Source organism: Pseudonaja textilis, chromosome 4, assembly GCF_049901715.1.
Source record: "Pseudonaja textilis isolate UNSWEBS1 chromosome 4, rPseTex1.2, whole genome shotgun sequence".
NCBI lineage: Eukaryota > Metazoa > Chordata > Lepidosauria > Squamata > Elapidae > Pseudonaja > Pseudonaja textilis.
In genome coordinates this window covers 38,320,766-38,346,295 of record NC_141993.1, presented here as the reverse complement: position 1 = coordinate 38,346,295, position 25,530 = coordinate 38,320,766, and the positions used below count along the sequence as shown (strand labels likewise).

Genomic DNA, 25,530 nt, shown 5'->3' with positions numbered 1-25,530 from the left:
GGTTAACTATTTTTTGAACTGAGAAAATCAGATTTACCAGACCTATTTATAACTACTGAAAATAATTCTGGTTCTCTAGAAGTATAATTTGTTACTCCTTTTATAAAAATTTACAATCTTTGGTTACTTTTTATTGAACTTTCTCTGCATTTTTAATAGGAAAGTTGTAATTATATTATTGATGATATATCAACATATGTTTACATGTAGAAACTATTTACTGTAACTTCTTGATACACAGGGAATTTAGCTTCCCTTTCTACTTGCCTGTGTTAATAAAAGACAACAGCGATTAAACTGCAATATAAGCTGCTCTCAAAGTCATGAACAGAGGCAAATCTGAATGTTTTCTTGTATTTAATGTGTTAGTGTAACTTCTTGCCATGTTATTTCAACCAACTTTTTGAGCTTCCCAAAACAATCTTAAAGTTGTGTGAGTGCAAAGTGAAAAAATGTAAATAATAAACTCAAACGTTTCACCTATTAATGCTGGAGTGCTTTTAATTCTCTACATAATCAATAGAGGGTGCTGCTCAATTGGCAAAGCATTCCTATGTTTATTATTATTGTTTTTACTGATTATGATTCAGGTTTCAGCTTTCTTAAAAATTATACACTAATGCAATCATTTAAGTAACTGTAACCTTCAGTCATTCTAATTCATTGATAGTTTAATCAACTAAAGTATCTGATTAATTTTACACAACACATCTTAACTGACGGCCATGCTACATATTTATTAATGTGGTTTTCCATCATTTTAGACTTGAATAGGTAAGATGAGATGTATCTTGCAATTTGAATAACAATTATCACATTATTTCCCACGTAGTAGGAAAGGTAGTCAATGACTTACAAGCATTTGCTTAGTAACTGTTCAAAGTTACAACAGCACGGAAAAAAGTGACTTATGACTGGTTTTCACTCTTACGGCCATTTCATTATCCCTGTGATCACATAATCACAATTTGGATGTTTGGCAACTGGCCTAGATTTATGACAGTTGCAATGTCAATTAATCAACTTTCTGACAAGCAAAGTCAATGGGGAACCCAGATTCATTTTATAACTATTTTACTAACTTAATACCTGCAGGGATTCACTTAATTATGGCAAGGTTAGTAAAACTCCCCTGAACAATTGTCTCACTTAGCCACAGAAATTTTGAGCTCAACTGTGATTGTAAGTCAAGAACTACCTGTACAAAGTGTACAAATTTAACATGTTCAGATTATCAAAACATGAATATTCCAATAGGCATTTATGAATATATCATATACATTATTTAACTGGCTAAAAAGAAATTAAATATGATACCACAAGCATTGAAATATTCAAATCAAACTGTCAAGTTACCAAATATCAGGGAGTAGTTATTTATGTCCAAATATTTCCAAGTACCTTTGCAAAATATTTCAAATTAATATACATAGTACCTTCTATTGTCTGTCACACATTTTTTCAGAAAGTTATTGCCTGGGTATAGGACTTTTATTAAATGGAGGCACAAATAGCCCTTTGATAATTTTATCCCAATCCGACATCCAGCAAATGTATTAGGATTATAGTTTCCAGAATGTGTAGGCTGAAAATCTGGTAGGCATTAGATTGGAGAAGGCAAAGAAATACCTGTTCACTTCTAGGAAGTGATCTAAGTCATGTAAGGAGTTCAGCTACTAAACCTTCCACTTATCTACTTGCATTTATCCAAAACTTGGATGCTTGGAGTCAAATAGCTCAATCTGTCGTACCCATCTTTTGTTACATATTAATTCATAGGGATCTGCATCTACATATTCTGTCTAAATGTCTTAATCCCAACATTTTGTATCCATGTCTATATTAGTTTTTAATTTTTTGAACAAGAATAAAAAAGACAATTCAACCAGCTTGCTTATGGAGCAGCCTTGTTTCCATTTCTGACATTTTTTTTTTGTTCTTCTGATCTTTATTAAACTTTTTGAACTGTATTGGCTTCTATGCCTTATTAGAATTGTTTAAATTGTCCTTTCAGTATTTCCATTTTAAAAACTTCCATCCATCTTCATTTTTCGGTTAAGCTTCTCCTGCCACAGAATTTTAATTTGCAGTTTCTGAGTTTATCAAATGTTCTAGTAAGCAGTTAGCTCAGTCCACTTCCCTTAGAATCAAAAAACAAACATTGCATAAACACTTTCCCTAAAATTTCTATTTTTTCGACTTCCTCAAAGTCCTCCCTATTGATTAGCACTTGGACAAGATGGTCAATTCTCTTGTGCCCTATTCAATCCTCTGAAGAAACTTTTCCAGAAGACATCAAGAATTAGCCATAGTTTTGTGCTCGCTTCGGCAGCACATATACTAAGAATTAGCCATAGTTTTCTCCTTAACTCTTGAATACCTTTTATTCTCCCAAAGAGTTGGGACAAAGAATAAGAGATTGCTCTCAGAGATTCACCTTGAATATTGAAATAAATCTCTTAATCTTAAGCCTCACTTAGGAGCTTACAATGGAAGAGTCAAGGACACAGCTCAGAAAGGCAAGTTGACTTTAAAACAAGTATCAAAGAAGCTTTATTTGTGAAGATGATCAGCTACTGCAAGGTATAACAAAATGGTCCTATTTAATAGTTAGGGCACTACTGGTCTGAAGGTAAACAGAACTTTGAAATATTTTAAAAATTAAGCTATTCAATTAAAAAAAAATCCAGTTAGGGGACTAGAAATAGGGTTCTCTCTCACCCTTACATGGTAACAGATTTCTTGCCATTCATTTATTAAGCTTTGAGTGTTAAAGATACTTGTAATCTTATAGCAATGCTATCTTATCTCAGGCTCTTGCTTCCAACTTTTGTTAGCTTCAGCCTTATCCAGGATATTTTATCCTTCCTTCTAGGATGGTTTACACACCACATCATTTGATACTAGTATTTGCTACTCTTGGTTATACAGTGATTTGGGGGAGAACCAAATAAACCAGCAACTAATTGCTGGTTCAACCACAATTCTCTGTGTTAAGATGAGAGGAGAATATAGCTGCTATCATTTATTGTATATATAGTCAGTTCTGAAATCTGACCCTTCCTAATATATTATTGCCTTATAACTTCTAAAGAAAGAAGCTAGAAAGAAAAATTACGTGCGCTACTTGCCCAAATAAACAAAACTTACAAATATTTAAAGAGTTAAATTGAACAATAAAGTAGTCCATATAAAGATAAAAATGCAAATAATTTGTAAGCCAAAATTACATTTCACATGCAGAATTTGTAAATGAAGCATGTGACCCAATTTGTTTCCTTGTGTTTAACAACATTGCAATTATTTTTTGTGAAATAAATATTAAAACAAAAATAGATTCTTTGCCTCAGCTATTACAGCTGGAAAATAGAGAGTAAGGCTTTTGGTTGAGGTTTGCAATCATATTATTATCATTATTATTTTTGTACTTCAATTTTCTATAGATGACAAAATATTAACAAACTACGCTTCGGTCCCAAGCATGAAGAAGGAATGCCCCAAGCATAATCAAATATAAAATAATATCACACATACTAACATATACCATTTCATTGGCATTATCAATATTTGAAATGTGATTTAAAAAACAGGACAGCAAAATGAAGCACAATTTCTTTCTAAACGTTTGACATTTCTTTCTTGCCATAAACTTCATACACGGCCCACATTTCCATTAGCTCCGTATTTCTATTAGAGTATTTCCATATTGGTAATTCCTGAAAAAAAATATTTTCAAGAAAGACGAGATGAAAATGGGTCTCTGTAGCATAATCTCAGTGGTGAATTGTTGTGAGATTTGTCCATTTTACTATTGAGAATTTTTTTTTAAGATATAGGCATTTCTTAAAAGATACTTCTGCTGGAGTTGAAAATAGATTTGTTAGTTTTAATTAGAAAAAAACACACTATAAAATAGGTCCAGGAAGCACTATTTGAAGTCAAAAGTCCTAACCAAATAGATATTGATCTGATGCACAATGGATTGGGTACCTAAAATAACATGATTAATCCAATTCACATAGCAGTTAAAACTTTGTAAAGTCTGTTAAGACAAAACTCTATGAGGGTTTCAAAATGTGGGGCACAATGGACCAGCAGTTAAAGCCATTGAGCATGTCAGCTGGAAGCTGATGGCCCAGTATCAAGACTCAAGCACTGTAAAACAGGGTGAGCTCCCATTACCTGTCCCACCAGCAGCTGAAAAGCATGCAAATGCAAGTAGATAAATAGGTACCACTTTGGTGGGAAGAAAACAATGTTCCCGTGCATCTCGGCAGTCATGCTAGCCACATGACCACAGAAATGTCTCCAGACAATACTGGCTTCCTTGGCTATGAAACAGAAATGAGCACTGCCCCCTAGAGTCAGACATGAGTGAACAGGAGAAACCTTTGCCTTTTATTATCTCTACTTTCAAACTTACTTTTAAATGTTACACTTATTACCCATCCCTACCAAATGATTTATAAGAAAATCTATTTTAAAAAATTATGAGTAATTTGCAAGAACTTACAAACTGTTCAGTCTTTCAAGGGCTGTCATATAAGTACCTTGATCATTATATCTAGAAGCAAGCACTGGCAAGAAACTAGTCACTGAAGCTAACAAAGATCAATTTTATCTAATAGGATTCTATACTATTCAAACCGAAATGCATCTGTGTTAACCACAAAGATTATTCCTGAGTACTGATTTGCTTTTGACCGTAGTCTCAGTATTGATCTATGGATTGTTGTTATTTGGACTGTATCCAAATATGTGAATATAATCATGTATTATAAATTCTAGAAGCTCTTTTTGCTGCAGTCTGAGAATCAGGTGAATTTTCTTCCTGTTCTTCAGTTTCCTTCAATTTAAGAAATGTATCTGATTTCAGGAAGCGGTTGTAGCTGTCATATTTCATGAGGTTGAAAATCTGTATGGTAAGAAAAAAATACAATCTATTTGAAACTAAGCATCAAACAACAAGAAAGGTTTTGCAAATGAGCTCCCCAATTAATCAACAATAAATCTGTTAAAAGAGTGCTAAAAAGAAAATATTCTGTTGCCTTAGCAGGATTTCCCCAATCAATGGTTCCCTTCAGGTATGTGAAATTGATTTACCAGAATTCATATCCACCATTAAGTCTACACAGAATCTTGGGAGTTGAAGTCCACATAGCTTGTGGAATCTAAAAACGAGCAAGACAATTATGGATTATGCTTTTCAAACATGGCAAATAAAATGATAACTGAAGGATGTGTCAAAAGACTACATGAAAGACTACTTTTCTAACCATGTGATTTTTTTCACATAAACCATCCAGTTTACAGGTGAAACTCAAAAAATTAGAATATCGTGCAAAGGTTATTTCAGTAATGCAACTTAAAAGGTAAAACTAATATATGAGATAGACTCATTACATGCAAAGCAAGATAGTTCAAGCCGTGATTTGTCATAATTGAGATGATTATGGCTTACAGGTCATCCTAAATCCACAATCTCAGAAAAATAGAATATTGTGAAAAGGTTCAAAATTCTAGGCTCAAAGTGTCCCACTCTAATCAGCTAATTAAGCCATAACATATGCAAAGGGTTCCTGAGCCTTTAAATGGTATCTCAGTCTGGATCAGTAGGAATCACAATCATGGGAAAGACTGCTGACCTGACAGTTGTAGAGAAAACTATCATTGACATCCTCCATAAGGAGGGAAAGCCTCAAAAGGTAATTGCAAAAGAAGTTGGATGTTCCCAAAGTGCTGTATCAAAGCACATTAATAGAAAGTTATGTGGAAGGGAAAAGTGTGGAAGAAAAAGGTGCACAAGAAGTAGGGATGACCACAGCCTGGAGAGGATTGTCAGGAAAAGGCCATTCAAAAGTGTTGGGGACTTTCACAAGGAGTGGATTGAAGCTGGAGTCAGTGCATCAAGAGCCACACACAGATGGATCCTGGACATGGGCTTCAAATGTCGTATTCCTCTTGTCAAGCCGCTCCTGAACAACAAACAACATCAGAAGCGTCTTACCTGGGCTAAAGAAAAAAAGAATTGGTCTGTTGTTCAGTGGTCCAAGGTTCTCTTTTCTGATGATAGCAACTTTTGCATCTCATTTGGAAACTAAGGGCCCAGAGTCTGGAGGAAGAATGGAGAGGCACACACTGCAAGATGCTTGAAGTCCAGTGTGAAGTTTCCACAGTCTGTGTTGATTTGGGGAGCCATGTCATCTGCTTGTGTTGGTCCACTGTCCTTCATTAAGTCCAGGGTCAACACAGCCGTCTACCAGGAGATTTTGGAACGCTTCATGCTTCCTTCCACAGACGAGCTTTATGGGGATGCTGACTTCATTTTACAGCAGGACTTGACACCTGCCCACACTGCCAAAAGCACCAAAACCTGGTTCAATGACCGTGGAATTACTGTGCTTGATTGGCCAGCAAACTTGCCTGACCTGTACCCCATAGAGAATCTATGGGGCATTGCCAAGAGAAAGATGAGAGACATGAGACTGAACAATGCAGAAGAGTTGAAGGCCACTATTGAGGCATCCTGGTCTTCCATAACCTTAGCAGTGCAACAGGCTGATCGCTTCCATGCCACTCCGCATTGAGGCAATAATTGCTGTAAAAGGGGCCCAAACCAAGTACTGAGTACATAGCATGCTTATACTTTTCAGAGGTCCGATATTGTTCTATGTACAATCCTTGTTTTATTGATTGCATGTAATATTCTAATTTTCTGAGATTGTGGATTTCGGGTTTTCATGAGCTGTAAACCATAATCATCACAATTATGACAAATCACGGCTTGAACTATCTTGCTTTGCATGTAATGAGTCTATCTCATATATTAGTTTCACCTTTTAAGTTGCATTACTGAAATAACTTTTGCACGATATTCTAATTTTTCGAGTTTCACCTGTATATGCTGGTTTATGAACAAACATTTGTTATATTTTCTTACAACACTTTTTTTAAAAAATGTCATCAACTCTGCCTGTCACTTTTTTGGTCTTTCTTTTCCTCCGAACTCATTCATTCAAGTTTAAGGACCAGTCATAAGTCTAGTTTTTCAACATCATTGTAACTTTGAATGGTCACTGAAATAGTGGTCAGTAATTGAGACTATCTATACATTTTGCAACTATCTTTTTTCTCCATATCATTATATTCTTTTCCTCATTTCTGTAGCAATCACTCTCTTATATAATTTTTTCTTCATACACAGGCTTTTTCTCTTCATTGTTGCACCCAGCAACCTTTTCCACATTTCCCAGTATTATTCCATAAATTAAAGTTTAATTACATGTGTACTACATAAATTACTGATGCTTCAGGATACTGAGTACAATATATAATGCCATAAACTCCATTGATAATGATATTGCTATTAATTCTTAAATAAACGTTGGGCATATTAAGGAGTCAACATAAAGTTGGTTCTTTTATACCATATATAGCTGCTGCAAAAATGCCAAAACAATATAGTCTTAAATAGAATTATTTATAGAAAACATAAGCCAAATGGACATTTTATTAGCACATAATCAGTTGATTTAATCTCACAGTAAATCCACTAACTTTGTTATGCCTAGCAATAGCATCTAATTGTTCTTAGATCTCAATCCACTGTTGCATCCTGGAATGTCTAACCTATGAGCAACTGACATTAATGCAGCCTACTGGAAAGTCAAAATCTGTCAGTGATGAATAAGATGCACCAAAAATAAAGCCCCACAGATAATTTATTATGCAAATTACATTAAATGTTTGAAGAGGTTATCCTTTTATTCTGAATATTTCTGTAATTTCTTCAGTGCTATAACTTGAGATTTCTTGGTGCCTTAACTACTAGGCCTGATAGTTACCTGTAAAATTACCCAGGCTTGCTCCTTTTTTTTCTTCCCACAACAAGATGGTGAATGCATTGGAGAGTTATTGATAAATGAAAAGTGACAAGACATAATGGAGTGTGTGAGAGGGAGTGGGTGGAGGACAAGATAGGATAATACTCAAATCTGAGACAGAATAGATCTAGATTTAGAGAAAGAAAAGATGGAAAAGTATGGAAGAAATGGGATATTTTTGAGTCAGTGGAAACATTAATTTGTACACAGTGATAATATGCATTCATCAAAGAATCATGTGGACAAAAATATATAGGACTGCAGTAATTTATAAATATTTATATTAAATGCACAGATGAATAGAAGCAGTGTCAGCATAATTCTTCCAAAAGGAAAAGCATCAAGGTTTTAAGAGATAGGACAGCAACTTTTGAATATTGTGTATATTCATTGTGTGTATATGCATTGCCCCAGCCATTGAAAATATTGCTCATGTTTTGTTTGACTGTCAAGGTCATGCTTTTCTTGCGTTAAGATATTTAACATCCCTACTTGAAAGAACAACCCACTGGTTTCTGGGCTATCATGAGCAGAACTACTAAGTTTGTAGTTAAGGCAGCTGAGATAAAAATCCATATCAAACAGATTGGGGTATTCTGTAAAAGTGATGTCTTTATCTGAATATTGATTCCTTGTGTTTACCAAATGTATGTTTTATTGCTGTATTTTCTTTTATCTATTTTATCTCAGAACGGGATCTTGCATCTGGTTGTGTTGTATTTTTGAATATGGGTGAAAGACTAATCAGTTAATAAACTATCTAGAATATACTTTTGCCATGCTTAACCAGCAATTATTTAAAAAAACAAAAACAAATTCAAACAAATTATTCAGTGTATTATGTCATCAAATACAATGTTTGAAATAAAGGAAAGATGTACATCTTTCACAAGATAATTAAGTTTCAGAATTTTACCTGATCTTGAAGTTTCTGAAACATCAGAGGGTGAGGTTTTTCCAGTATTGATTCATCCAAACGCGATTGTCCTTCTACATTGACTTGATAAGAAGCTTTATTTGACAAGAAATGTTTGTAAATTTCATTTGCCTTTGCTTTCATCTATGAAGAGAAGGACATCTTCACTAAGTACAGATTCTACCCAATACTACCAATATTAAAATATTTTGTATTAACTGAACATTATTCCACTTAAGCAGAGAAAAACTGCCTAATTTTCCTCCTGAAATCTCCCTGTCCCACACACATACTGTTTCAGATAGTCTTTCCAATACTAAAGGGAAGAGGAACCTACTGGAATGTAAAGAAAAGAGAACTGTATTCTATGATTATAACACTATTCTAGAAATAAACCTAACTATAAACAGCCAACATAATCAATAAATTATTGTAATCATTGTTATATCCTACAACACTAATTATAGGCTGTGATAGCTGGGGTTTATGAATCTTGTAAGCCAAGTTCCACATTTATTATGATCTAGCTTTGTATTCAAAAAAGTCATTTGAAACAGTCTTAATTGTTGCGTATAGCTGATTCCTTGACTAAAAAGGATTGCAACGGATTCATCCAATAGCTTTTGTTACAACAAAGATTATTACATGGTAAGAAAAACATGACGACTAAAGTAGCAAATCAAATTTTGTATTGTATTGGAATTCTCATGACTCATAATTGCCCTTTGTAGAGTTAACAAAAAACTGAAGTTGAATATGAAATGGTATGGTGTAATTACGGAATCATATTAACATTCATCTTGCTTCTTGATATGTGCAGTTCTGAAATCAGCACTTTATCTACAACTTGATCAACCAGATTGCTGTTCTTTATCTTTATTTCTTAATCATACATCTTCATCTTTTATGAGACTATTTTGTTATGCAAGCCATCACATGCTCATTTCTAGAAAACTAGTATATACTCCAACAAATTCCATGTCACTGCTTGCTGGTATCAAGATATTTAGACCAGGGGTTGCCAACCTTTTGGACCTCAGGGACCACCAAACTCATAATTTTAAATGCCGTGGAGCACTAATATGAATTTTAACTAACAATGGTTTGCTGTCATTGATGGGAGAGAGAGAGAGAGAAATCTTATCTAACCTCCGAGGGCTGGTGATGTTCTCTAACACACACACACACAAATAAACAAACACACATACACACAGGTCCCTCACATCCTCCCACCCCGTCTGAGAACCTGGGAAAATCTCAAAAAAAGTCTGCAGGAAAATTCCCCACCCCGTGTTCCTACCGATCAATCAATCTTCAGTTGGGATCGCAGGATACCGTTTCCAGCTCCATTTTCAGGGGGAAAGAGAGAGAGATTTTTGCCTTCATGCAAGGAAAGCAGCAGAAGCCTTTCTTTATCTCCCCCAAATTCCGCCAGAAATGAGTCTTTGCTAGTGCAGCCTCTTGGAGCAGAATGCCTTGCAGAGTCCTAAAAACTCATTTCTGGCAGAGTTTGGGGGAGAGAAAGACTGCCTTTGCTGCTTTCCTTGCATGCAGCCAAAAGAGGAAGTGGAAAGAAGCAGCCTGGTGGCCAGGCGAGACGCGTGGGACAAATTCCCTCCTTCCACCATTTCCCCCTTCCCCTCACTACCTCATGTTGTTCGCAATGTGACACAAGCCTTATGTTCCCATGGACCTATGTGGGCAGCGCAGCCTTGTGATCCTGCGCAGCTTGGATTAATTGCTTTGGGTGTTGTTCTGGGGATGACATTTCTCTGCGGCCCACCAAAATTTTCTCACAGCCCACCAGTGGGCTGCAACCCACCAGTTGGTGATCACTGATTTTAACGTCATTCATCTAGGCTGTTTCTTAAACTTGGTAATGTTAAAATGTGAGCACTTCAATTTTCAGCATGTTGGAAACTGAACTGAAACCCACACTTCTTAAAAGTTGAGAAATCCTACTTTAAGCAGCATTTCCAAAATAATGCTTTTTTATTTTTTTTACAGGGTTACATAGTAAAAATTGAATTGGCAAAATATGAAATCAGTTCTTTATATTTCAGTTTATTTCCCACAGAAATATAAGATAAAATTGAGTTTACCTCTTCTTAAATCAGACAGCACTGGTCAAAAGGAAAAAAACAGTAAGAAAATTATAGAAAAACATATGGTAGTTTTAAAGTCATTTTAACATGCAATCCAGTAAACAAGTAGCAAAGAAAAAAAATCCTTGATGAACCACCATTATCTCAACAATCATTACATTTTTGGGATTTCTTGATCACTTCCCATTTGAATCAGTTTTGTGTGCTGTAATTATAATAGATGTAGATTGCATTGTTTTCTACGTATATTCATATCAAGTGAAGTTCATCTGTGCTCCGCTTGATTTTGTAGTCAATACCTGTTTTTCATCTTGTATCTTCTTAAACTCTTCACAAGCTTGCCAGAATAAAACATTTTCTTCACTAAATTCTCTCTTTAAAAAGTCCTGGTAAGGGGAAAAAGAAGCTATTAAAATAAAGTGCCATAAATTAGAAGTCAGCCTTTATTACTTTCATTTAAAGTTTTGATATAAAGAACAAGATTTTCTTGCAAATTCAATTACAAACTCTTAAACATCTGTGTACAAAGTGTGAGTCTGAGCAACATGCTGATTTCTTGAATATCTGGCTACAATGCTCAGAACCTCTTCAAAGGTTGTTACCAAACTGCAATTGTTATTATGGCCTTACTGGAATAATGGAATCACGAGAGATTATTCATATTACCGGTAACAATTTTTTTCAGGAACACCTTTACTTTATTTAAACTTTATTATTATTCATAAATACATTTATAAGGCTGCCAAAGTTATGCAATACCAATTCTAGGCAGCATATGACAACAAAAAACAATTAAGCCAAAAATATAAATAACAATAAAATATATATAATATATAAATAAAAGATAGAAAAATGGTGACCAAGTACAACTTTCCAGAAAACAAGGGCAATTTTTAAAAAAGGTAGTTCTCAACTAATAACTACAACTGAGTGAAGTGAATTTTGACCCATTTTACAACCTTCCTTGCTACAGTTGTTAAGTGAAACACTGCAATTAAGTTAGTAAGTTAGTTGTTTACTAAAGCTGATTTCCCTATTGACTTTGCTTGTCAGAAGGTTGTAAAAGGTAATCACATGAACCTGGAACTCTGTAACCGTCATAAATATGAAATAGTTGCCAAATATCCGAATTTTGATAGTGACCATAGTGATGTTATAATTGTCATGTGAAAAACAGTCCTAACTCAATTTGTTCAGTGACACTGAAACTTTGAAAAGTCACTAAATGAATGCCTGTATGTCAAGGACTACCTGTGTATGTCTTCTGTCTCATAAGATGACAAGATTTAAAACCAGGAAATGGCAGCATACTACCCTTCTTCCTGCACTTTTCTTTGGAATGCAACCTTCATTGTCATTCAAAGATCAGGTGCTGATATTTCCCTAAGAGTTCTGCACCTGGGTCCTAAAATCTTATATTATACTTCGTAGTATAACTTTATAGTACAACTTTTTCTAGTCGTTTTCATGCAATCTTGACAAGAGTATTAGAATTAGTGTAGAGGCTTAGCGATGGCTTTCAGGCAAATGTTTCACACTCCTTTTTACATAAGCTTGCACACTTATTTAACACCTCAACAATCATGAATATGAAATTCACACATCTTTCTCCGTGCCATTAAATACACTCAAGACTCTCAAAATAAATAACTTGCATATTGTTAATTCATGTAATGGTGAATTTAGGTTTGTGCTGTAAGTAATAATTAAGATACGAACCCTAAATTTTTTTACACCTTCTGGATCTTCCAGCAAACTTTCCAATGACTGAGCCCATCTTGTGGTTCCATTGAGGATCTGATGGCTACTACATGGCTTGCTATCATTGTCAGTTATTTCTGAAAAAGAAAGTAAATTATGTTTGTCTATTTAAACTTATAGCTGCAGAACTGTTTCAATCTCTATTAAAAGGCTGGACACACCTCAATTAATTTGCAGTTTTGAAGAAGATAACCAACAAAGATAAATATATTTTGATGTCAATGTCATTTAATCCACAGTTAACTACAAATTTCAAGATTCAAGTTCAAAGGGTAGAAAACTATAATATGAATATAATCTTACTTGATATAAAGTAATGTCATATTTCTGCACTAATCATGTTTTCCTGTTTTATATTACCCACAGCAAAGCAACACTATATAATATCCAAATGAGTAAACATGCTTATATGGCATATATAAAAGATAGTGAGTTTATTGAATGTGACTAAGATATCATTTTTTCCAAGTTTATAAAGTAGCTATTCAAGGAGCTTTAAAAAGGCAATAGTGTTAGATATTAAATATTTGCCTTGTAAACAAGTTGGAATATTTCCTAAAAGAGAATTCAAAGCAGAACAGCTACATAAATCCATATGTTTTAAATATGTTTTCTATTAGGAAGAAAATGGGAAAAATACTGAATTTTAAAGAAATTTGCACACTAAAATATGTAAAAAGATTCAAATTAAAGGAAAAACAGACTGTTTTCTTGTTATCATTCTAGAATTTACTGGGTTAAAAATATTTAAAAGTAAAACAAACATTCTTAATATTTTGTTTTTATTTGAAACTTGTAGAAATAACTACTAAATTGGATGAAACCTTCAACAAAATACAGTAGTGTAATTTTTACAATTACAACTTTCCAGCATAACCTTTCCCTTCCAATTTTCCCTGAATGTGTACCCTTAACATTTTGAAATATCCATTCCTCCTCAGACTTCATTTGACTATTATGAATTATCTATGACATTTTCAGTATTCATTTTTGGAGCTATTTTTGTACTACTACTATGTGCAATCAAGTTGGTGTTGACTCTTTGTGATCACATAAAATGCATGTTTTGGCTATAAGTCAAATCAACAGTGGTTCTACAGAAAGGGAATTCCAGAATTTGATGTTGCTCTCAAGAGGACCCAAGCCAGCCCCTACCAAGTCTATGTCCCTCACAATTCTGTGATTCTGTTAATACAAAAATGAAACCAACAAAGTGCTTTTTCAAAAGGCAACTGGACTTTCTTGGGTTTTTTCCTTAAAATGTTTGCTTCTCATCCAGCCAAGAAACTCCAGTTGCCTTCTAAGAAAGCACTTTTGACCTGAATGATTGAGAATCTTCATAGACACAGAACTGAAATATTCTTGTCAAAGATGACTAGCCACATTTAATACTTGTAAGGCTTGGGCTACCACAACAGAACTGAAAAAAATCTGGATAATCATTAAATGGCAGCAAAGATATACGAAAAGCACCAGTGCTTCTCCATTCTTATTGCATCCAGGATAGTTTTCTGGCAACCCCGTTTAAGACTTCCTGATTATTTACTTTATTTTTCTATTGAACAATTCCTGAATGCCAAGAACTGTGATTTAATGAAATGGTTCATGTTTTTATTTAGAGCTAGTTTTTGATTTTCTGAAAAAAAAGTAGTACAGAAATGTCCACTGTCCATTTTCTGAGGGAAATGTCCAGTTTTTGTTTAATCTTCAAAAAAAAGATCTTTTTTTTTTTTGGAAGCCAGCATTTATTTCAGAAAAAACTGCAGCCATAACTATGGGAAAGAACATTTTTCTAGATGGACATTAGCTTGTTTTTATTAAAAATGACAAATGTTTGATTTGTATTTGGGCTTTACAACAGGTTTTCCTTGTTACCTTTTAGGAAGAAGCCTCATGGTATCAAAGGCAGAACACCCAGATTCGGTCAGTTTTGTTCCATATAGTATCAACCTTGTGAACTCTCAAGGTTTCTCTTTCTGATAGGTATTCAAAATGGACAACCAGATCTTGAAAGCTTTTGAGTATGTCAAAGGGATGGCGCTAATTAATTTTGGTGGGGGAGTGGAGAGAATCTATCATAAATTAATCAATTAGTTTCATCTGCTGCTTTATTAAGCCAGATTCTTAGTAGCTCATAATCAGAGTAAAGTCCAAAAAACTAATATAATACAATAACAGGGCAATCCTGGTGTAGAATGTTCAGTGAGTTATGGTTATTACTAGATACAACTGAATTTTAGAACCCCGGGGAAGAATCTCAGAGCTTTCAGCTCAGCGAACTATTTAAATATTTAAAGTACACTTCGGTTGCTTTTGTTTCTCTGCAGGGACTCTGCAGTTATTCTGCCTATCTTTTCTCCTCCTCCCTACCCACTTTGTGGTAAGAAATAAAAGAAGCAATATAAAAACATGGGCGAGTTCCAAATGGAAGATGTCATCTGAGCTTCCTATTAAATCCTATGTTTAAGCAGTTTTAGCATATCATCTCTGATTTTTTCCTCTGCAACATCAATTAACAAGCAAACAAATAGACAACTAGTTAATACTACTTGTTGGACTTCTAATCAGATGAATTTGTCCCACTGCTTTCAGTGGAAATAAAATATAGATCCTACTCAATTAGCGTAAACAGCTTTGTCCCTTTGCTTTTCTTGTCTAAATAGGACCTCTACTTTATTTAAGTTATAAAACAGACTAGCTACAATCTTTATTGCTAACATAACTTGCACAATATTTCACTCTCTATTTACAACTATCTCTGCAATTTGCAGAAAAGTGGTAACATTACACCCACATATGAAACATGATATATATTTATCAAACATACAATGCATATTTATCCAAAACAAATGTCTTAACCATAACATCTATTTACAATCATAGAAACACATTTTATTGCTTGAAATAAACTGAAGCTTGAAAGTAACAATCAAACATGAAAATAATCCAGGGCCCAGAAAAAAAGAAACTTTACTTTCCATAGTCAGGTTTATTTAATTTTAACATGCAATTTTTTAAATATTTGAGACAATCCTTGACTTATGACCACAATTGGGATTGTATTTCTGGTCATAAGTCATTCTGGATGTTAAGTAAAGACAACCACATGGACCGCATTTTATAACTTTTTTTTTTTGCCTTTTTGAGCAAATCTGCTGTGGGGTTCAGAAAACATGGTGGTCATAAGGGCAAACAACGTCTTCCAAATGGCAAAAAAATACCAGAAACTGCAAAAATACTACAATTGTGGTCATGTGATCACAGAATACCATAACCCTTCTTAAAGATGAGCCTTTAGCCAAACTCCCCAAAAGCAGTCATCCGATCCTAGGGGATTAAGCACATTTTATGACAACCAGAAATGCTTTATGAGTTGTAAAGCTTCCTTTCTAGGCTGTGGTAATTTTGAATGGTTGTTAAGCAAGTGGTCATAAGTTGATGTCTACCTGTATTGCTTCTAAAGTACATATTTCTGTAATTTGTGTTTTAAATCTGTAGATTTGCTGAAATCATTTTCTTTGGAATCATAGGTTTCAACTTTTAACTAAAAACATACAGAAATGTAGATGTTATATAGGTACACAATAGATAAGAAACATTTTCAGGCAAGAAGCCCCTGTGTAACAAGAAATAAACCAGGTTAAAATTACATGTTTTTTTCACCAAGCAATACTGATGCCCTATGATTTATCTTCAATACCTTTCAGCTACAGCAACCCAACTGTTTACTTATAAGTTACTGCATTGCTATAATTTAACTTGACTAAACTATATAATTTGTCAGATCACTGAATATTTATGAGTAAATTATGTGATCTCTATTATTTCCAAAAAAAGATGTTTTTCATCTAAATTTGGTATTTGGGAACAGGAAAACCAATCTGGACCTAAAAATCCTAGTAAGTGGGAAAAGATTCAGAGAACCGCAACCAGAATAATTAAGTATTTGAAATAAAGACAGGCTGCAGAATAAATCACTGAGACTAAAGAAAAGATTGTAGAATTAATAACCACCTTCATAACTCAGAAAAGTTTTCTGGAAATCTAAATAAGAATGGATCTTATTTAAGGTCACTTGTCCTGATATATGCTCCACAGATAAAAATGAAGAAATGTCTTGCATACTACAGACAGTTCAGTAATGGACAGTAACTTTTCAGAGGCAAAAGGTAAAGTCTCCATCAAACTGAGTGATTTCTGGTGATAATTTAGGGTCACAGGTAATGTTTTGCAGCAATACAGAAGTAGCTTGATGTTGTCTTCTTTTAGGAAGCTTTTTTTTTTGTTTGCAGTCCAAACTATATCCTGGAGATTTCCTGTTGCTCTCATCCAAATCATGGCAAACAAAGATTAGCTTAAACTTTAGCTTAAAATAGATAATAAATCCATATTGTTAATGCTGTATATAAATACTTTCCAAATAACTACTTTCCAGCCAGATTTACTTTTTTTTTTTTGGTTCAGGGATCATATTCAGGGATCCTAGAACAGAACATCATGTTAAAATCAAAGCACATATCATTTCCACCATTGGATGAAAAATACAGTAACTTATAAACAAAGATATGAAATCCAGGATGTGCAGATAAATACTGAATCTAACTTCCAATATCCAGTATTATTGTCAAAGGTTCATTGTTTCAAGCTGTCAGATTGCCTTCACACAAATATCAACACGACACGGATCTCCATTCAGATTGCTTTTATTTCACAATTCTGCAGAATTGGGTTCACATCCAAGGCAGAAAGATGGAACCTCGAACACAGTTACACTCATCTTTTTATCCTATTTTACAAGGAACTAACGTTACAATGATTCATCTTAAAACAGGATACAGTTGCTTCTTTGTGGTTAAAGGTGTTTCAATAACTGTCACAATCCCTCCTTGGAAAACTACTTCCTCTAGAAAGTTTACTGGAATATACTTTTGAAACACAGCTTACAAAATGAGGTCTGATCATAAAGTAATATTCTGATCAAAAATGGCATGAAATGGCTTTACTCTTGTTCACTTTTCACAATTCCCCCTTTTCTGGATCATTTCTGTTTCAAAAGCACATAAATCCCGACTTACTTTTTGTAGCACATCCCTGAAATGCTGTATAACAATTTCTCTGATTCGTCCTTAGTGAACTTAATCTTTCCCCAATTTTGCACCCACATGTTTAGCAAGTTTGGAATACATTGTATACAGCAGCATAAACATATTAACATAACTACTATGGCTATAACAGTGGTCAAAATAGATTTCCACCAGGAACCATCAGGTAACCAGGACCATAGGGCATCCCACAATGATCCTGCAATCCCTGATTCATCCCATTCCTTCTGATATTCATGAATTTGATCTTCCATATCTCTTACAGTTCTAGTGATATTGGGCTCATAGTCATGGATATATGTGCAACAGTGGGAATGTACCAGAGCACATACTCCTCCCTTTGCTGCAAGGACTATGTCCAAAGCATATCTATTCTGCAGGGTCACTTGCCTGACTTCAGATAATTCCTGATTAATCATCTTAATACTTCTAACGGTGTCATTAAACATGGCAATAATAAAGTTGTTCATTCGAGTCATATCCCTATAGTTCATGCCTACCCCAAGAGGGAATATTAGGGCTCTTGCTAATCCCTCATACCAAGACCTATGATGTATCCCAGAATCAACCTCTCTTTTATTCCGGATTCGAGTGTTGGGTAGTTCGTCCAACTTGTAAACTGCAGGTAACACATACCCCATAGTGCAAGTGCCTGACCATAATTTTGGTACTTCTTTATAAGCGTACTTCCCACACAGCAACCATTTATTCCTTCTCATAGTCCAAGTTAAGTTTGACACTCTAGTCCAGTTAATCATGTAAGCATTAACTATACTATGATTGAAACATGTCGCAGGCATTTCAAAAGTCTTATTACACTTTTCCCAATCTCCAAGGAATGGTCCTCCTTTAACACTTCTTTTAAAGCAAACATAGGCTGTCTCCCTTAATTGAATGAATACCTTGTTTGTTACAGCCCCACCCACAGGTCCAGTAGTTTTGATTGTCCCATCTGGCACCATCATTTGTCGTGTTAGTGGTATTCCATGCAATATAACCTCTCCTTTCCCTGTTCCAGGCATATGCATACACAACCAACAATTTGTCAGATTCAAGGTTTGTGCGGTCTTCCTGATGTCCTTAATATACGAATTCTCTGTCCACAAATCATTTCCCAGGTCTCCAGCTCTTTGCACATGTTCAGTCTGTTCGGTTCCTGCTCTTCCAACCTGTTGTAAGACAAAAACACTCACAAGTGCAGTTGAAATACACAGAAACATATTTCTCAGTCCCAATTATTTCCTCAGAGTCAATTTCAAAGGTTGTCCTTCCACTGGGTGGCTTTTCCAAGGCTTCTCAGGTTCTGATGCAGCTTTCACACGACTGTAGTGGGTCCATCCACTTTCTTTCGTCCGAACAGCAGACTCCGTGGTAAGAAGCACTTGATACGGTCCTTCCCAGCTAGGTTGCAATTTCTCAGTCCTCCAAGTTTTATCAGGATCCAGTCTCCAACTTCATGGGGATGTTGGCTGCCAGCAAGAGGTGGTTATTGCACCAACAATCCCTGTTTATGAAGAGAAAGCAAAGACCTGGACAGTGTCTGCAAATATTTTCTCAAGAACAAATCTTTGAATTCAGGAATTGGATTCCCTATTTTTGCCAAGTAGGGTCACCCCATTAGCATCTCAAATGGAGAGACCCCAGTTTCTTTCCAGGGACATGTTCTGATTCTGAGTAGTGCCAAGGATAACTTCTTTGTCCATGGAAACCCATTTTCCAATTGTAATTTGGTCAAATGTTTCTTCAATTCCGCATTCCCACGTTCTGTTTTCCCAGAAGATTGGGGGCGCCATGGTGTGTGTAAATTCCATTTCACCCCCACAGCCCTCATGACTTCTTGTAATATCTTTTGTGTAAAATGTGTGCCTCTGTCTGAATCTACTACCTCTGTCATGCCATATCTGGGTATGATTTGTTCCAGCAGAATCTTAGTCACTGTGGCAGCTGTTGACAGGGTAGGCCTCCATCCATCCAGTCAAATGATCTTTAATAACCAGTAAATATTTCCAACTCCCACTAGGTGGCACAAGGGTCTACCCCCCCTTTCTGTTTTCCGTGCTGATGACTTATTTACTTTAAGACATATTAAACATTTCCAACAAATAGCATGTGCAGTAGTCCACATATTCAAACTCCAATATGTGGGCTTGACTGCCTGAACTAAAGCTTCAGTTCCCCAATGACTTCCCTCATGTAAGTACTGCATAACATTTCTCATTTGGGTTTCAGACAACACTCTAACCCCATCTGTTGTTACCCATCCTTTCTCAGCTTTATGACACCCCTCTTTCTTCAACTTTTCCCTGATCTTTTCTTCATCTGGTTCCCAAGCTTCTTCGGGCTCTTCTTGCAACATGGGTACTGATACCATCTGCAGGATTACCTCCCCAGCTGCTTCTTTTGCCCATTTGTCTGCCCATCTATTTCCCACTACTTCAACTTCTGTCTCTTTCTGGTGTGCATTTACGTGTACCACTGCTACCTTATGAGGAAGTATCAAAGCTTTCAGCACTCCTTCCACTAATCCCAACTGTTCTATCTGTTTCCCATCAGCCTTGATGAATCCTCTCTCTTGCCAAATTTTCCCAAAAGTGTGAACCACACCCCAAGCATACTTTGAATCCGTCCACACAGTGACATCCAACCCCTCAACCAATTCCAGAGCCCTCTTTAATGCAAAAAGTTCACATTTCTGAGCTGATCATCAATCACCTCCCCAGACTGAGTAACAATGGCATACCCAGCCTTTCTTTACACCTCCTTCCACTCTACTAGAACCATCTACAAACCATCGTTCTCCCTCATCCAGGGGAACTTCCTCTAAGTCCTGCCTCACCTTAGTACACATACTAGCCATCCTCTCACCACAGGCTCCAAAGTCTTGCTCAGGAAGGCGATGGGTTGAAATCGCCCCCCCCTTTTCTGAGCAAGCACTCCTACTGCCACCCCTTCCTTAGCTGACACGTACAAATGAAAAAGGTAACCTTAAATTCGGAAGGGCTAACACTGGTGCTGTTGCTAATGCTTCCTTTATCTTTTCCCACCTTTCCTCATCCTCTGTACTCCACTCTATCCCTTCATCTTTTTCCCTGCAATTTCTGATTCAGAAAGTTCACCATGCTAGCATGTCCATCCAACCAAGCCCTGCAATAATTAATCATTCCTAAACTTCTTCTTACCTCTGTCTTATTTCTTGGGGGTGCCAAACTCATCAGTCCCTTTACCCGCTCAGGATCTAGGGATCTCACCCCCTCTTGAATAACATGTCCTAAATACTTCACCTTTTTTTTAATAAACTGAATCTTTTCCCTTGAGACTTTTAGTCCTTGTTCTTTCAGCCAATTTAACAAAGCCACAGATGCTGCTCTAACCTCTTTCTCTTTCTCCCCAGTCAACAACAAGTCATCCACATGCTGAATCAACACTATCCCTTTCCCTTTCTCAAAAGACACTAACTTTTCTTCCTAAGCCTGTCCAAACAACAAAGTATAGCCCTGGGGAAGTAATGTCCACCTTAACTGCTGTTTTCTCCCAGTCTCAGGATCATTCCATTCAAATGCAAAACAGGTCTCTACTTCCCTCCTTGAGGGGGCATGCCCAGAAGGCATCCTTCAGATCTATCACAGTCTTTGGGAGGAATTCCTTCCAAGATAGTATAGGGATCAGGAGATCCTTCTCAAATCATTAACTAATCATCCTTATTTCCTTCCCGGTATCCCACAGCTGGATACTGAACACAGGCAACAAATCTCTCCCCAGCAAATTCACTCCAGAATCAGGAATATACAACACTTCAGCTTCAGTCACCACTTTATTCATTTCCAGTCTAATTTGTTCAAACACACACACATCCTGAGATTTTCCACTCACCCCTTCTACTTTTATCACTTTCCTTGATCTATGTGCACCTTCTACCAGGTCACACACAGAAGTCCGGCTTGCGCCGGTGTCTATCAGGAACAGACGCTCCTGATGGTTAGGACCCACTAAAATGTTTACCAATGGCTCCCCGCAGGTCCTCTTAAAGGAGCCAGAACAGCCCTAATCATCATACAATGCATAACTCCACTCTTCTTGGTTGGTAGGACACTGCGCGCAAAGTGACCTTCCTTCCCACACCTGAAGCAACTCCTATCCATTCCAGGCTGTCTCATTCCCATGCCTCTTCCTCTGGAACCTCTTCCTCTATCTCGAAAACTTCCCTGCTTGTATCCCCAAAATTCTCTCTTCTTTCTCCAATTGGACCCTTCCCAAAATTCAAAATTCCTACTTTTCTTTACTTCGCTCTTTGTTGCAGCCTATACAGCTGCAACCATCATTTGTGATTTCTGTCTGGTTTTTACAGTGTCTCTGTTCACAAAAACTTGTTGGGCTGCTTTCAGGAGATCAACCATTCCCACAGTTCCCCAATTCCATTTTCTGAATTTTCTATGGGGAATTTTTGATCTCTTGCCACTGCCCCTTGTTTCCATTCACTCTTTCATTCCACACTCTCCAGGTGAGGTCTGGATGAGATTCCGCTCCTCAGGAGTAAATAGATGTCCCAAAATGTACATCAGCTCCTGATAAGTGTAATCATTCGGACCCAACCATAGCTCTAACTGTTCGGCCACCTCATGAGCATTTTCATGAAGCTTTGGAAGAGTCTTCTTCAATTCTCGCAACTCGGCTGGTTTTATGGGGACAGCCACAAAGACTGTCACCAGATTGCCTGCAGCATTGATCCCATTAGGGACTTCCCTAAGAGGAAATGCATCCACTTCAGGTTTTTGGCTGAAGGGAAAATTTTAAACATCTCTATGCAATTTGGGTGGTCATTTTGTGTTGGAGAATATAGTCTCACAATTTGGTCATCCAATAGGTACTGGTTTCCCCCTCAGGACTCCAGTGATATGGAAATTTAGGATCAATCAGAGGATATTTTGGCCACCTATATTTGCACAAATAAATCATGTGCTTCTTCTCAAGATTCCGGGTAAAATGTTTGAGATTCGGGGAGAACCATTGTTGCAACAGTTGTCCCAAAGGCGAATCCACCGGAATAGGTTTGCTGCCTTTGTCAAATCTTCCCTGTCCCAAACAGGCTTCTTCCAGGTCTCCAAGACCCTCACTTTGTCCTTTCCCCATTTCTATTCTTTCAGGCTCCCAGAGCCTTGACTCACCAGTCCCAGTCCTCCAGCAAGCGCTGGATTCTCCCAGAGAGTTTAAGGACCTCTCTTCCTAGCTCCCAATCCTCCAGCAGGCGCTGGACTTTCTTCCCAGAAGAAAATTTAAGGACGTGCCTTCAATTCTACTCCTATTGAAAAGGAACAAATTTACCTGATCACTCCGGGACCCTCCTCGGGTTTGCGGATGTGCGGGCGTCCCCGACTCAGGCTTCTATATGGTCCCAGACCATTTCTCCCGACGGTACCGCCACTCTATCACTCTATCTCTCGAAGTCCGGTCAGCCACAATTTTCTCTCTGGGTATTCGGATTCGGAGGCTCCTGGGACCTCTCAGCGATCGGGGAGAAGGGTTGTCTCTAAAGGAGACTGAGTGGCCACAACTCACCTGTCCCCAAACGCCGAGGATCGCCGTGAAGCCTCCTGCCTGGCTCGCCAGATTGTCAGATTGCCTTCACACAAATATCAACACGACACGGATCTCCATTCAGATTGCTTTTATTTCACAATTCTGCAGAATTGGGTTCACATCCAAGGCAGAAAGATGGAACCTCGAACACAGTTACACTCATCTTTTTATCCTATTTTACAAGGAACTAACGTTACAATGATTCATCTTAAAACAGGATACAGTTGCTTCTTTGTGGTTAAAGGTGTTTCAATAACTGTCACAATCCCTCCTTGGAAAACTACTTCCTCTAGAAAGTTTACTGGAATATACTTTTGAAACACAGCTTACAAAATGAGGTCTGATCATAAAGTAATATTCTGATCAAAAATGGCATGAAATGGCTTTACTCTTGTTCACTTTTCACAAAGCTATTCAAAACAAAACGATGCTTTTACAAAGTTCAACAGAATCCTGAGAACCCAATCTTGAGAATGGCTGGACTTTTTAATTTGGGATATGAAACATATTATTTTCCATGCAGAACAGTACTATTCTGTATCCGAGATGTGGAAAATTATTCCATCATTCCTGGAATAATTCCTTCATCTCTAAATATTTTCATACTGCAAAAGTGATTTGCATAAAAAGATGGAACTCCAGGATTTGAACAAAAATAAAAGTGAACTGAAGCTGCCTCAACAGGAGCCAGCGTCTGCTCTTCGCTGTATTATTTTGTATTACCTTTCTGATTCGTGCTGACTATTCCGAGAAATATAATATTAATGGGATATTTCCCCGTCTGGAGGAGCAATCCAACCTGTTTGATTCACAAGGAAAAGAGTAGAGTCTCATTTTTATCTTGCATTTCTTGCATGCTCCTGAAACCATTTCGGTATCTTTAACTATGCAAGACTATGCAAGAGCTCTCAGCTCCTCAGTGCGTGCTTGTCTCTTTCCCTCTTCCTTTTTTTCTGACTCGTTTTTACCAGTCGGTCTGGAAATCCCACCCTGCCAAATGGCAAGCCTCCTCAGCCTTCCTCTTTCGGGTGCAAGACTTCCCCTTGCGTTTGCTGACTTCAGAGAGCGAAAAAAAAGCGGGATGGAAAAAAAACCTAGCAATCATAAATCTGAAATATTTTTATATTTATATATAAAAAATAGCAATAATGAACCAGAAGAGCAAACTTAGCAGCCGGCGAGTCAAGCCCAGGCGTGCTAATCCCACCTCTTTTCCGCACCGAAAAAAGCCACTTTGCAAACTGCAAACCTACCCTGATCCGAACCCTCCGCTTGCAAGAAAACTAGCAAAACAGCCCATGCTGCAAGGCTGGGACTGTCGCGTTTTCTTTCCAATCCATCATCAACACATCTCTCACTATCCGCAACATGGCAGCAATTCCCCACCCGCTCTAACGGCCCCTCATACCTGACGGAGGCCGCTTTCTGCTGAGTCTGCTCACCGCCCTGGTGAACATCGCCGGCGGTGAGCAGCCCTGCGAAGAGTCTGGGGAAAGGAGGCGTATCCCCTCAGCCTGAAGCGCGCTCTCGGCAAGCGCCCTCCAACCCACCTCGCTGCTTATGGGAGGCGCCTGGCGCGGCCCTGGGAGCGCAATCATCTCTGGCGCGCGTCACGCCCGCTCTCATCTCCGCGGGAGAAGACGGGCTGGGAGCCAGTCGCGGCTGAATGGAAAGCTCGGCCCGCCTTATATTTGGCGGGAAGGAGAGGTCTTTGGGCCCGGCTTGCTAGCGTTCCGGCCCACGTTGAAGTTTTTGAGGCGCCTCTTCCATTCAGTCTTCGATAGATCTGGCGGGTCTCCACCGTTTATAGAGAGTTTATGAAAGCGTTAAACGTCTGCACGCGAATCTCTTTGAGCACGCGTCTTAACGGCCTGATGGGTTCACGGGATAGCGGTGTGTAGGACGGTGCGTGTCAATGGCAGGTCGAAACGGTTTGCTTAGGTACATTGCCTTCATGGAAGCCGTACGGAACTGTAGACTTGAGTTGCGAAATAAAGTAAACGAAACTGTCGTAAATTAAAATTGCCCCGAAGACAATTGAGCGTGCTCATTTAAGCAATTACAGATGGGAAAGATATATCATTGCAGCAGTATTCTGCTAGCTAATTTAGATGGCTGCATTTTATAAGAGGTATACTTCCTGCATCTGTGGTAAAACTAAAAGATCCTGTAAGCATTAAATATAATGG

General features: G+C 37.3%; 1 protein-coding gene across 2 annotated transcripts; it reads right to left on the bottom strand.

Annotated features, from left to right (window-relative positions):
- Nucleotides 1-712: 712 nt before the first annotated feature.
- RGS10 (regulator of G protein signaling 10) lies at nt 713-25,222 on the bottom strand. 2 transcript variants are annotated; one of them, XM_026704863.2, is made up of 6 exons: nt 24,750-25,222; nt 12,624-12,742; nt 11,204-11,290; nt 8,800-8,943; nt 5,104-5,171; nt 713-4,915 (listed from the first exon to the last, which is right to left on the bottom strand). In XM_026704863.2, coding segments are annotated over exons 1-6 (609 nt in total). In that variant the 5' UTR covers nt 24,940-25,222; the 3' UTR covers nt 713-4,914. The 2 variants fall into 2 exon arrangements, with proteins under 2 accessions (XP_026560648.2, XP_026560647.2); XM_026704862.2 differs by lacking the exon at nt 5,104-5,171 and having other exon boundaries at nt 24,750-25,216.
- Between the last annotated feature and the right edge of the window lie 308 nt (nt 25,223-25,530).